The 12400-nt window shown below is 38.1% G+C and overlaps 1 protein-coding gene and 1 non-coding gene across 3 annotated transcripts in view; both read left to right on the top strand.

Moving 5' to 3' along the window:
* LOC116286344 (uncharacterized) overlaps nucleotides 1-12400 on the top strand; it is a 35344-nt gene that overhangs the window by 17324 nt on the left and 5620 nt on the right. For both annotated transcript variants that reach the window (XM_031692818.2, XM_031692819.2), the window contains 23 exons: nucleotides 2424-2528; nucleotides 2870-2968; nucleotides 3064-3165; nucleotides 3761-3862; nucleotides 4088-4186; nucleotides 4443-4541; nucleotides 5111-5212; nucleotides 5494-5595; nucleotides 6052-6153; nucleotides 6667-6795; nucleotides 7102-7227; nucleotides 7351-7473; nucleotides 7579-7677; nucleotides 7786-7884; nucleotides 8450-8551; nucleotides 9056-9154; nucleotides 9261-9362; nucleotides 9775-9873; nucleotides 10013-10114; nucleotides 10536-10634; nucleotides 10712-10813; nucleotides 11720-11749; nucleotides 11985-12092. In XM_031692818.2, coding sequence (XP_031548678.1) covers nucleotides 2424-2528; nucleotides 2870-2968; nucleotides 3064-3165; nucleotides 3761-3862; nucleotides 4088-4186; nucleotides 4443-4541; nucleotides 5111-5212; nucleotides 5494-5595; nucleotides 6052-6153; nucleotides 6667-6795; nucleotides 7102-7227; nucleotides 7351-7473; nucleotides 7579-7677; nucleotides 7786-7884; nucleotides 8450-8551; nucleotides 9056-9154; nucleotides 9261-9362; nucleotides 9775-9873; nucleotides 10013-10114; nucleotides 10536-10634; nucleotides 10712-10813; nucleotides 11720-11749; nucleotides 11985-12092 — 2331 coding nt within the window. The remainder of the gene's footprint in view (nucleotides 1-2423; nucleotides 2529-2869; nucleotides 2969-3063; nucleotides 3166-3760; nucleotides 3863-4087; nucleotides 4187-4442; nucleotides 4542-5110; nucleotides 5213-5493; nucleotides 5596-6051; nucleotides 6154-6666; nucleotides 6796-7101; nucleotides 7228-7350; nucleotides 7474-7578; nucleotides 7678-7785; nucleotides 7885-8449; nucleotides 8552-9055; nucleotides 9155-9260; nucleotides 9363-9774; nucleotides 9874-10012; nucleotides 10115-10535; nucleotides 10635-10711; nucleotides 10814-11719; nucleotides 11750-11984; nucleotides 12093-12400) is intronic.
* Trnam-cau (transfer RNA methionine (anticodon CAU)) lies at nucleotides 4889-4961 on the top strand. Its single transcript has one exon. It is a non-coding gene; the product is annotated as a tRNA-Met (tRNA).

Genomic DNA, 12400 nt, shown 5'->3' on the forward strand with positions numbered 1-12400 from the left:
CTCAACAAATTAGCTAGAATGTCTCAGAATTTAAAACTCTGCCATTGCGAAAAATTGGTCATTATTTGATTCTGTTTTTTACTGTCCCGTGAATATAAGAGAAAAGTGTCTCTTAATCCTCGTAGTACTCTTTAAAACAAATACTGTGTAGTTGTTTGTGGGAGAAGACTTTAATCACACTGGGAAAACTACTGCAACGATGACTGGTTCGCTATTGTCTGAGTCGCAATCATGAATAGATATCTTTAGCTTGAGCTTAATGTTTTCCCATTTCAGACCATTTGCCTGATTCTCTAGAGATAAAATTCTTTGTTTGAGTTGCACCCGTTGAACGAAGAAATGATACTCTTTGGGATAACATGCGTTCTGAAATAATTACTCTCAAGCTAAAAGAGTCTAAAGCCCCGTTTACACTGGCGATATTTGCGGCGATTTTTGCTGCGATTTTTGTGGCAATTTTCGAAAACATGAAATCTTTTGTCTCATCCGTCAAAAGGGACATTCGTCTAGGAAAATCTTGGTATCCTGAAAAAAACTTTACAAGTAAATTCTTTACCATTATTTATTATGGAAAAAATCGCTGCAAAAATCGCTGCAAAAATCGCTAGTTTAAACGGGGCTTAAATGTGCTGTTGAAGGACAACTTCAAACAATTACAAAACGATTCTATTGTTTTCATGTCACTGCTAACTCTTTCTACGATGTGGACAAACAGAATATTTCATTCACTGCATTCCTAAATATTTAAACTGAACCATACAAAGTGTATATCCATCGTTTGTACGGAATTAACATTTTGTATTTCTTGTTGGTGTGGGTGTTTTTTAACAGCATGAATCTATCTTTCTTCATAGCGCCTGATTTGAAAATTCATATGTCATTGAATTTTCCAGCTTTTTGGAGGGAAAAAATTTTTTAATCGCTATTCACCACCGAAAGTACAGCAGTGACGTATTAGCTCAACGGGGTCGAACAGGAAGAGCGCTTCTTTGTGTCTCTCAATATTCTATTTTTACTTTCAGTAGTAGCTATTTTTATTCTGTGCTTTTGTATGACGAAGTTTTTGTAACTCATTGTAGTTTTTCTACTTTTCTTTAACTAGCTTTATCCTAATATGGGAATGCGCTTTATTAGGGGGGCGCTGAGGGCCACAGCCATTTTTTGCCTCTAGCGTACTCGACTCTCACCTCTGGGGTCACAAATACAATCCTGGAATCAGTATTAAACATGAGCAGTTTTGTTGGATTTTTCCATTTATTCGAAGTTTTCTCCGACTTCTCCGGTTTTTCTCTCTCCGTAAAACCTAACAACTCGTGCCCTGATCTAGATCAGCCCAGGGGTAGTTTTAGGATTCGATTCGTGAGTTAGCCGTGCCTTGAACTAGATCATTTGTGAGTTAGCCATGCCTTGAACTAGATCATTTGTGAGTTAGCCGTGCCTTGAACTAGATCATTTGTGAGTTAGCCGTGCCTTGAACTAGATCAGCTCAGAGGTTGTTTCAAAATCGGGGCTCGATCAGTGAGTTTAACCGTGCCCTGACTTTGATCAGTCCAGAGGCTTTTTCATGTTATCAAAATATTTGTGAGTTTTAATTAATGCTCTTTTAATTCTTGAGATTCTCTTTCAGTCTTTCTCTATCAACTCGTTTGATTTTTGAGGTTTTCATCTGAAAATATTGTCACTATTTCAACATACTAAAATGCAAAACTATAATATAATGATATGACTAGATTAGAATTGTTGCGGTTTTGTTTTGTTTTGCTTTTCCAAAAATAACATTAATTGTTTGGGATGAAAGTACACCATCTTGACTATGTGCAATAATGAAACAGAATGGGCTATTCTTCATTTTTATTTCGCCCACCTGCAAAATAAAGCTTCAAATTCACAATAACCATAACTAAGTTTAGTATAATTTTAGACTTGAATATAGACTTTCGCGCGCTATGATTCGTCGAGAGACCAGTAATCGGAAGTAATTCCAGTTTCTTTGATATCCAAGTAAAAAAATTATACTAAAATAATTAGTCACCTCAGGCTCAGTGAATACGGTAAATATTCCCCGATATTCATTTCGCGTTCGGCGAATAATATAATTGTTTTAATGCTCTCTCAAGTATTCGTATTTCTGGTTGTATTCTTGTTTCTGGAAAAGTCTTCTCTTTGAATCATTTATGTGCATTTTATTTTTCTTCTTTTTTTCCTAGTCTCATTTGGAGTGAAATTTATATTTTTAGTTATTAATTATTATTATTATTTTAATTTAATTTTACTAATGTTTTTTGATTTAATTTTTTTTAATCCAGGATTTTAATTTTGCCTGAATCCTATTCTTTTTTACCTCGTATCTATTTCGTATTTTCCTATTGAATATTTTTCCTATATGTTTATTTATCTATTTATTGCATTTATTTATTAATTAGAATGGAGAAACTCCCCTATCGATGGCTATCAGTGCAGGGAATCTCCAGGCGATACGAGAGCTGTTTGCAGCTGGTCAAGTTGAACAACAATTGAAGGCAATAAAAGTAAGAAGATATACGTGATCTCGTGAATAAATCCCGTATCTTTTACACATTTAAAACATTGATAAACTATCACACTGATTAAAATGCTTGTGAAAATTCGAGCATCTTGTTCTTATTCTCGATGGTTGCAATCGTTTATTGGTTTTAGCCCAGAAAGCCACGGCTCTTGGCTGTGTCTCTGATTATTGATTTGCCCGTTCTCAATTTTCCCGCCAGTTTTCTGAACATGCGCAGTGGGAACTTTTTTCCGAGAGCTAACCAGATTCTTCCACGTTGACTTGCACTGCAATATTAAGATGGACTTGATATTCTAACCTTTAAAAATGGTTCTTTTTTTCCAGCCCAACGGTGATTCCATCATGCATTTGGCTGCGAGACGACGCGATACTGAGATTGCAAAATACCTGATTCAACATGGTGCAGAAATCGATCTACAAAATGTAAGCTGACAGTGACTTAGCTAGCAACACAGGCATAAACATAAAGTACTTATGTTTTTTTAAACGGATGATTAAGATTTTGTTTTGTTTTGTAGAATGAAGGCCAGACACCCATGCACATTTCTGCAGCTGAAGGAGACGAACACATGTTTAAAGTTCTATATACCATGAAAGGAAAGATAGACATACCTGACCATGTAAGCTAGAATTTTAACCTTATTCTTGTTCTCAAGAATTAAATCTGTTGTGTCCTCAATATTAGCCATTCCGAGGTTGAGGAAAACTGGGTCAAGTTGGCATTGCAGTGCATTGTGGGACTGTTTTTGGGGGACGAAATAGACGCCATCTTGGAAACATGTTCTTTAAACGGTCCCACATTGCACTACAATGCTCCTCGACCTCGACATGGCCAATAAATTATAAATTTACCTTTAATTCAGCTTTAGTGATCAATAGACCTCTGCGTTTGGTATAATGTTTTCTCATATTGGACCACATGTCATTCCCTAGAGTACAATCTTTTTTTTTAACGGTTGTGCATGTAGACACATAAATATGGATACGACTCAAACAAAGAATCTTATTCTCAAGAAAGTGAATGACACGTGTTCTGAAATGGGGAAAGCATTGTGCCAAAAGTAAAGAGGACTATTGCTGCAAACCTAGATACCTATCCGCTTTCCTTTCCTGCTATCCCCATCCCTTCAGACATAGGTCATAGATACTATTCCAATTTTCTTCATGGAGTTCATTGTAGAGAAGCTAATTCAGCCATTTTTCTTTTATATCTAGGAGGACCGCACCCCCCTGTATCTAGCCACCCAGGGAGGTTACACGGGAATCATAGAGTTCCTTGTTGACAAAGCTAAAGCCGATGTCCAAATAAGATCAAAGGTATGATGGTGATGATGATGATGATGATAATAATAATAATAATAACAACAACAACGACAACGACAAAAAAAAAAAAAAAAAGATAACGATAATGATAATGATGACGATGACGATAACACAATTTATTCCGATTAAAAACTATGCCCTATGTATATTTTTTCCGTGCTTCGTAGGAATAAATAAATATTGAATTATTAAATGTTAAATGGATATGTTGGTTCACAGGATGGAAACACTCTATTACACTTATCCTGCTCTAACGGTCACGCGGACTCAACAATATTACTAATCAAGAAAGGAGTCCTTCCACAAATGCCAAACAAGGTAAACAATAAGAAAAGCCCGGTTTAGAAGGGTTAGTACCTGGACCTAAGGTTTGAACCTAATCAGACTTTTCAATTGGAAACACTTAATGAGAACTGTTTCATGAAAAGCTTTTGGTTTTGTTTGGAGTTTCTCCGGATTTGGCGGGAAAACTCGCACGCGCCTGTTCCCGAACTCTTTGACTCCCACCACCAGACAACTACTCACGTTTCTAACTTTCAATTTATAAAAAACTGTTATGGATTTCTAATTACAGGAAGGGTCACTGTGCATTCACAATGCAGCAAGAAATGGCCACGCAAATGTCGTTAAAGCTCTTCTCGAGAAAGGTGTTCCCGTTGATATAAAAAACAAAGTAAGTAACCGTGCGATCGAATACTTATATGTTGTCGGTCTGAGCTGAAAACTGGAGACCGATCGCGAGTAGCACGCTGGAAATTGTGATATATTCACAGCCAAAAACGTAGTTTCCTTTTAAATCAGAATATGAAGCATGACGTTTGAGTTAGGAATGTGATTTAGCGTATTTAGCCAGAAAAATAAAAGCACGAAAATTCCGTCTCATATTGCCCATCTTAGATCTCGGACCGTTTTTTAAAAATAGGTGTATAAATAGTGAAGGAAGAAGGTAGACTTGAAATGTGGTTCATCTAGATTGATGTGTTTCTTTTCGGTTTATTGTCGTGAAAGAATGCAAGAAGTGCCTCGTTAGCGCAGTAGGCAGCGCGTCAGTCTCATAATCTGAAGGTCGTGAGTTCGATCCTCACACGGGGCAGAGTTTTGTTAGAACACAAAAGAATTGACGGTTTTTTTCAAAGATTTTCAATCCTTTTTCGTTATGTCTCATCGATCCAGCTCTACAGATTCATACTTTTGATGAGGGCTTCATTGCCGTTAAATCATTGTTGTTATTCCTTTTTATAGAATAATTTGACTGCTCTTCACGAGGCAGTGATGAATAGAAGACACGCTGTTGTCCAGCTATTGCTAGGTTTTGGTGCAAACAAGGAAAGTGTTGGCGGAAGAGTAAGTGTTAATTAATTTGTATCCTTTATTTTTATTTTCATTTTTCCTTTGATATGTCTCATTCAAAGGGTATCTTATTTTCCCATCCTGCATATCTCGAAGATAGCGTCTATTTCGACCCCCAATGACACTCATGCGACCCACAATGAGACCCAGCTTTTTTTCTTATATACCTCGGAGTAGCTAACAAGCTAAACTACCCATTTTTTCCTTATATCTGATTTTTTTTTTTTCAATTAAATTTTCATTCCGTTTTAATTCTTACTCATGATCTTTTTTAGGACTGCGAATCACCGATACACATGGCAGCAAGAGTTAGAAATGGAGAACGAGTTGCCGACATATTGATCAGAAGTGGAGCCAATCCAGACACAAGAAATGAGGTTTGTCAAAACATTTGTGTTACGACTCTGAAACAACCTCTGGGGGGGCTGATCTAAGTCAGCGCATGGCTAGCTCACAGAACGAACCTTGAAACAACCTCAGAGGTGTGATCACAGTCAGGGCAAGGCTAGCTCACAGATCGAACCTTGAAACAACCCCAGAGGTGTGATCAAAGTCAGGGCAAGGGCAACTCGCAAATCGAATTGGAATTAAGGTTAAAAGGTTTTCCGAAGGAGGGAAAACTAGAGAACGCGGAGAAAATGCCTCGAATCAAAGGAGAGACCTAACAAACTCTACTCACTTGCGATGCCAATTCTGGGAATCAAACCCGAGACCCCAGAGGCGAGAGGCAAGCACATCAGTGACCCGTGCTACAACGCCATATTGATTTGTTTGATGTCCGTTCCCTTGATTAGATACATTTTTTAACTTACCTAAGTTTGTTTACCATCTAGAAAAATGGCGAGCGAGCATTACATGTTGCTGCGAGAAACGGAAATCTGAAGGTGGTTCGGCTACTGCTAAAGGAAGATGTGGAAGTAGCAAGACGATCAGCGGTATTTGATATAAACGTAGTTTATCTTTTGCGCTAAATGCTGTGACGTAAGCAATTGTCTTTACTATGCTAACCAGAGATTGATTCGTTGATGAAGCAAAGCAGCTTGGCAAAAATTATTGTGATGATGGTTGGAAAATACTCCAGTTTCGAGGTCTCTGTCGGTTGCTCAGGTTTAGCCTCGGTCCGCGAAATTACAATATTGACCTGAAGACTAGTGCCGATCTTGTATTCAGTTTTGAAAATTCCGAAATGCTTGCTTTGCTTATTTCAGAGTACACAAAATTTGTTCCTACATATTGCAGGTTTTGGGCCTTAGTGCAAAATGCCTGCTACAAAATGGATATTCTGCGCATATATTGCAGATTGCATTGCAAAATGCTCACTGCATATTGCTTATTATAAACCTAGATTTTGCGTATTGCGCGCTACGTATTCCAGATTAAATGCCAACCTTTTGGGATGTTGGAATCGTAATATATTTTAATGACCAGTCTGCTTTTTTCCCTTTCAGAATGGCGAGACCCCTCTTCACCAAGCATGTGCAAATGGTCATTATGAAATAGCCAAGAAAATAGTTGAGAAGCTCTTCAACGATAAGAGCTTTGCTTTTGCAAGACTCGTAGTCAATATTCCGAACGACGTAAGTGCGATTTGCTTAACGATAACTATGCGTGCCTATTAGCCATCCCGAGCCAAGGAGGGAAAACTGAATCGAGTTGTATAGGACTGCTTTTTTAGAGACACATTTCAAAGATGGCGTCCATCGACCCAGTTTTTTACCTAACCTGGGAAAGGCGAATTTTTAGGATTAGGATTTTTAGGTTATTTTTAAGAATAAAAAATAATCTATCACAGGAGGAGAGAGGGTAGGTCTCCCCAAAATCCTCCCCTAGGAAACATGAGTTATACCCCATAGCTGTCTCAAGCTTATCATTCTTTTTCTCAGAGAGGAGAAACTGCGCTGCACCATTTGGCTCAAAGAGTACGACGCAAAGAAAGTGTAGAAGATCTGATCAACATTGCGACACTTTTACTTGACCACGGCGCTAATATGACAATGAAGACTAGCGCGGTAAGAAAAAATACTCCTTGATAAAAAAAAATTATTACAAATGAAATACATGGAAAAATAATTTTTCAAATGCTGCTCAGTTAACGATTTTTTTTAATATAAAGAAATATTTCGGTCTTTCAGAAAAAAGAGACACCTCTCCACTGGATTGCGCGCTCCGGTAATTATGATGTCTTGAAAGCCATGTTGACATCTACCAAGGTTCCTTTGCATATAATCCAGTCAGGAATCAACAGCAAAACAGACGTGAGTAGATTATCATTTGAATCTGCGATTCAGTTGATGAGAACTTTGTGACACAAAGTGAAACCCAGCGACAGACAGAAGAAAATCATTCCTCTTTAATTTCAGATCGGGGCGTCTCCCCTGATGATCGCCTCTCACCATGGGAACCTCGAGGTGGTCAAGGTGCTGTTGAAACATGGAGCAAGAGTTGACGTGTTTGATGAGGTGCGTGACATCACTTACTGGCTAGGAATGCGTGACAATTGTTTGCTGTGTATATAACAATACGAACAGGACTAAGCATATCAATACTATTGTCTTTCTGTTTTGCAGACTGGTAGTACTGCTCTGCATCACGCCGCGACGTACGGTCACGAAGAAGTGGCATGTATTTTATTGGACCACAAGGCCTTCGTGAACGGTCGAACAAAGGTATATAAATATGTCTAATAACAAAGTCTCGCTATCCACATATTTCCATATACATATTCCGCGCATTAAAAACGTTTAAAAAGACTAAAGACCTCAATTGATAGGTTGCAAGCATTCCCAAGAGAGTCAAAACGCAAAAACATGGCGGCCATTGTGGTGCCCTTAACAATGGATACTAATGAGAAATATTTTGTTAAATGGCACCAACATGGCCGCGATAACGTAACGTGCAATCGAAGATTATACTATGTAGACTATACGAAATAGAATGACTAGAAGTTTTTTGGGTAAAATATTTCGGACGATATCCATCGTCCATTATCAGTTTAATGACTCACTATAAGTGTATTAAAGTGAAATACTATAAAGCCTTAGGCACTAATACGTATTACAATAAAGTACTGTAAACCCTATGGACTAATATGCATACAAAGGTATTGTTCAATGTATTAGATAATAATTTCTATTAAATATGAAGAATATTAATATATATTATATTTTTCATTCAAAAACACCGAAAATGAGTTTAACAAGCATTTGACGTGCATGCCTTGCTTCGTTGTAGCTCGGTGTCACACCACTTCACCTCGCTGCTGAAAAAGGTTGCGTAGGACTGGTGAAGATCCTAGTCAGCAAATACAAAGCTGTGGTCGATCCTGCGACAATGGTAAGAAAAACCACTTGGATTGTCAAATGCATCTTCATCGGAGGCTCTGTATTTTTTCTTCATTCCTTTACCTCCATTTCTTCCTTCATCTTTCAACCCTTCAATCCTTGGTTCCTTGGTTCCTTTGTTCCTTTGTTCCTTGGTTCCTTGGTTCCTTGGTTCCTTGGTTCCTTGGTTCCTTGGTTCCTTGTCCTTGGTTCCTTGGTTCCTTGGTTCCTTGGTTCCTTGGTTCCTTGGTTCCTTGGTTCCTTGGTTCCTTGGTTCCTTGGTTCCTTGGTTCCTTGGTTCCTTGGTTCCTTGGTTCCTTGGTTCCTTGGTTCCTTGGTTCCTTGGTTCCTTGGTTCCTTGGTTCCTTGGTTCCTTGGTTCCTTGGTTCCTTGGTTCCTTGGTTCCTTGGTTCCTTGGTTCCTTGGTTCCTTGGTTCCTTGGTTCCTTGGTTCCTTGGTTCCTTGGTTCCTTGGTTCCTTGGTTCCTACAATTTATTCTCGTATTTTTTTCTGCCAGGATAAAAAGACGCCATTACACATGGGTGCCGAGAGTGGCTTTGCAGATGTTTGCAGCTTGCTTCTTAGTCTTGGTGCAGACGCTAACTCTTCAGACTCGGTAAGACTACTGAAAACATTAAAACAAGGATCAGTGAAAACAACCAAATATTTGTCTCTTCAAAACTAATTTATGCTGAATTGATGTACATTTTTTACGCTTACAGAAAGGAATGATACCCGTTCACTATGCGGCAGTCAAAGACAGAGAAGAGGTCGTGGAAATCTTTTACAAAAATCGCCCAGAGACGATGACGCAGCCTAATGATGTAAGAGCCATTTATTAGCAACCAAGAGCGTGACAGTTGAAGTCGTTTCGGCGGAATGGGTTGCCATTTCAGACCAAATGTCTTTATTTTGTGATAAGTTTCGTTTTTAAGCGTTCTGATAAATAACAAAATCAACAACAACAACAACAACAACAACAAGAATAACACTTTATCGTACCTAGAATTACGACTACGATAAATATTTACAAAATATGATGATTAATTTAAAAGAATAAAAGCAAAAAGAAAGAAATAATGAAAATGACAAATGTTTTGAATTGGGGAAAACATTAGGCAACATTAAAAATTAAACATGTTTTGAATTGGGTAAACATTAGGCCAATGGTTACGTGGTAATTCACTCAGTTTTTATAGATGTATTTTAACATGCTTTTGCACTCTGTCTTTTCAGGATGGCCTAACAGTGATGCTACTAGCTTCCAGGGAAGGAAGCATCAATGTCATCAAGAAACTGGTCTCACTAAATTTTTCCAGCTGCTCCACAGAAAAGGTAGCATTACTGTGACTGTATGGCAAATTTGAAAATTAAGTGCTTTGTCTTAATTCTCCTCCTCTTCCTCCTGCTCCTGACTTGCAATTCTACCAATTTTTCTCTCTCTTGTGCCTTACATTTTTTTCTTGACGCAAAGGCTGTTCTCTCAAGACCACTGTTAATGGCTGCACGTGCCGGACACACTGAAGTTGTCGAATTTCTGCTTCGAAGTGGTGCATCAGCCACCGAGGAAGACAAGGTACGTCATCAGCATAGCTAGTCTCTAGGATTCCACGTAACTACACTATATATAGCCACCTTTGCTGCCTCTCTCCAATGCGTCCCGTTTTCGAGCCCTGGCGGGCTTGGTGTCGTATGTGAGTAGAGTTGTTTGTTGGTTCTCTCCTGTACTTCGAGAATTTCAAGTAAAAATCAACTTCTAAATTCTAATTTGATCTATTGGCTTTCTTATCAATTGAGTTGCCACCTGTTAGGCAATAAGCCGTCCACTGCACCACGAATGGTAAACGCATTAATTAGCCCTTTTTTAAATTTCCACGATACTGTCGCGTCACGATGTCACAAAACATGCCTTCAGTGACTCATTGTCAATGGTAGAGCTGCCCAGGCAAGTATCATGGTATGTGTTTATTATCCTGATGTTATTCTTTTGAATCCAGGACGGTATGAGTGTCATGCTGCTTGGTGCAAAGTTTGGACAGATGAAGGTGGTGGACATGCTGTGGGGTAAAGTGGCAATCGATCGACCGAGTTCTAAGGTAAAAACATACCATATACCATATTTCTAACTATTCATTATGTTTAAAATCTTAAATTTTTGATGCCTCGTTTTTAGACCGGTTTAACTCCTGTGCACGTGGCTTCGTTGTACGGTCAGACAGAAGTTCTACAGGAATTGCTTTCAAGATCCAGCGCATCGGGGTCTTTCGTCAGTGCGGTAAGTAGATATGTATGAGTGTATCTCTTTAAATAAACCATCACACTTAACCGACATTCAGTTTCTGTTAGCCACAATAAAGGCACTTCGGTCTTCCTTGACTGACACCTTGAATCAATTATGAATTAATTTCCTTACCCGATTGACCTCACAAAAACAATTTATTACCATAAACTAGACGTTGTATCCTTATCAGTCTATTGAGGCTTTGCACCATCACGTGATGGCAGCAACGAAAGGAGGCACAACAACAGTCTTTTTCCAAGTGAAAAATGAAGTCTTTCTCATGTAAATCAGATTAGAACATATTAAATTGTTCCTGCCACCTGTCATGGCTGCCATCACGTGATGGTGGAAAGCATCTATAGTAACTCTTTCGTCGATGGAATAATACTCACACTGTTTTGCCATAATCAGCGTACATTTTTGAAGCATTGTCTTTTTCATAACATATACAATTTCTTTCCATAAACCTGAAGGCGTTTCCTTATTCTATAGTAGTATAGCATCCTTATTGTCTTTTGTTGTTGTAATAATACTCACACTTTTTTACCATAATCAGCGTTCATTTTTGAAGCATTGTCTTTTTCATAACATATACAATTTCTTTCCATAAACCTGAAGGCGTTTCCTTATTCTATAGTAGTATAGCATCCTTATTGTCTTTTATTGTTGTAATGATACTCACACTTTTTTACCATAATCAGCGTACATTTTTGAAGCATTGTCTCATAACAGATACAATTTCTTTCCATAAACCTGAAGGCGTTTCCTTATTCTATAGTAGTATAGTTTCCTTATTGTCTTTTGTTGTTGTAATAATACTCACATTTTTTCATACCAGCATACATTTTAAAACTTTTGTCTTTTGCATAACATCTTTTCTTTTTTTTTTACATTTTGCAGCCTCCATTAGAAAAAGATGAAACTATTGATGTACGTACGACTTTTTGCGTGATTTATGGAGCGATAGTTTGCATTGCCCACAATTATATATGTAGTATGGTGTTCCCAAAATACCCGCTAGACATTCTTGTTCAAACATGCCGGTTATCATCAGTTTATCAACGCGTTTTTTTTTAGCTAAAACATTTTTCTTGTTGTACCTTTGTGGTAAAGCCTTTATTTTTTTTGAACCAAAGTTAACATATACATTTGTTTACCATTTCAGCATGGATTCACTCCACTTCATCTCGCCAGTCAAAATGGAGACCCGGCTTTAATTCGCATGCTCATGAACAACCCTGGTGTGGTGATTGACGCGAAAACTGTGGGCAAGGTATGAGTAGATAATGACTGACTGGTCAGGAATATTAAATGCTTTAAACAATAACTTGGTTAAAACGCTTGGATACCGTGCGCAATAGAGCATCTTATATTCAGTTAGACTAAGGTCTAGCAATCGTCACTTCGCGTGAGCCGAACCTAATGACCGCCTTGTTATCCATTGCATTGTTTCAATTAGGTTCGGCTCATGCAAAGTTCGACATTTGACCTGAGACTTAAATCCCACTGACTTGTTAGCATGCTTTTCTTGTATTTGGCTTTTTGTATCAATTAAATTTGCAACAGTCTGCGTGTTTAGTA

The sequence above is a fragment of the Actinia tenebrosa genome, unplaced genomic scaffold (genome assembly GCF_029948245.1).
Source record: "Actinia tenebrosa isolate PJP-AT-01 unplaced genomic scaffold, QUT_ActTen_1.0 PGA_scaffold1__47_contigs__length_23844297, whole genome shotgun sequence".
NCBI classification, from domain to species: Eukaryota; Metazoa; Cnidaria; class Anthozoa; order Actiniaria; family Actiniidae; genus Actinia; species Actinia tenebrosa.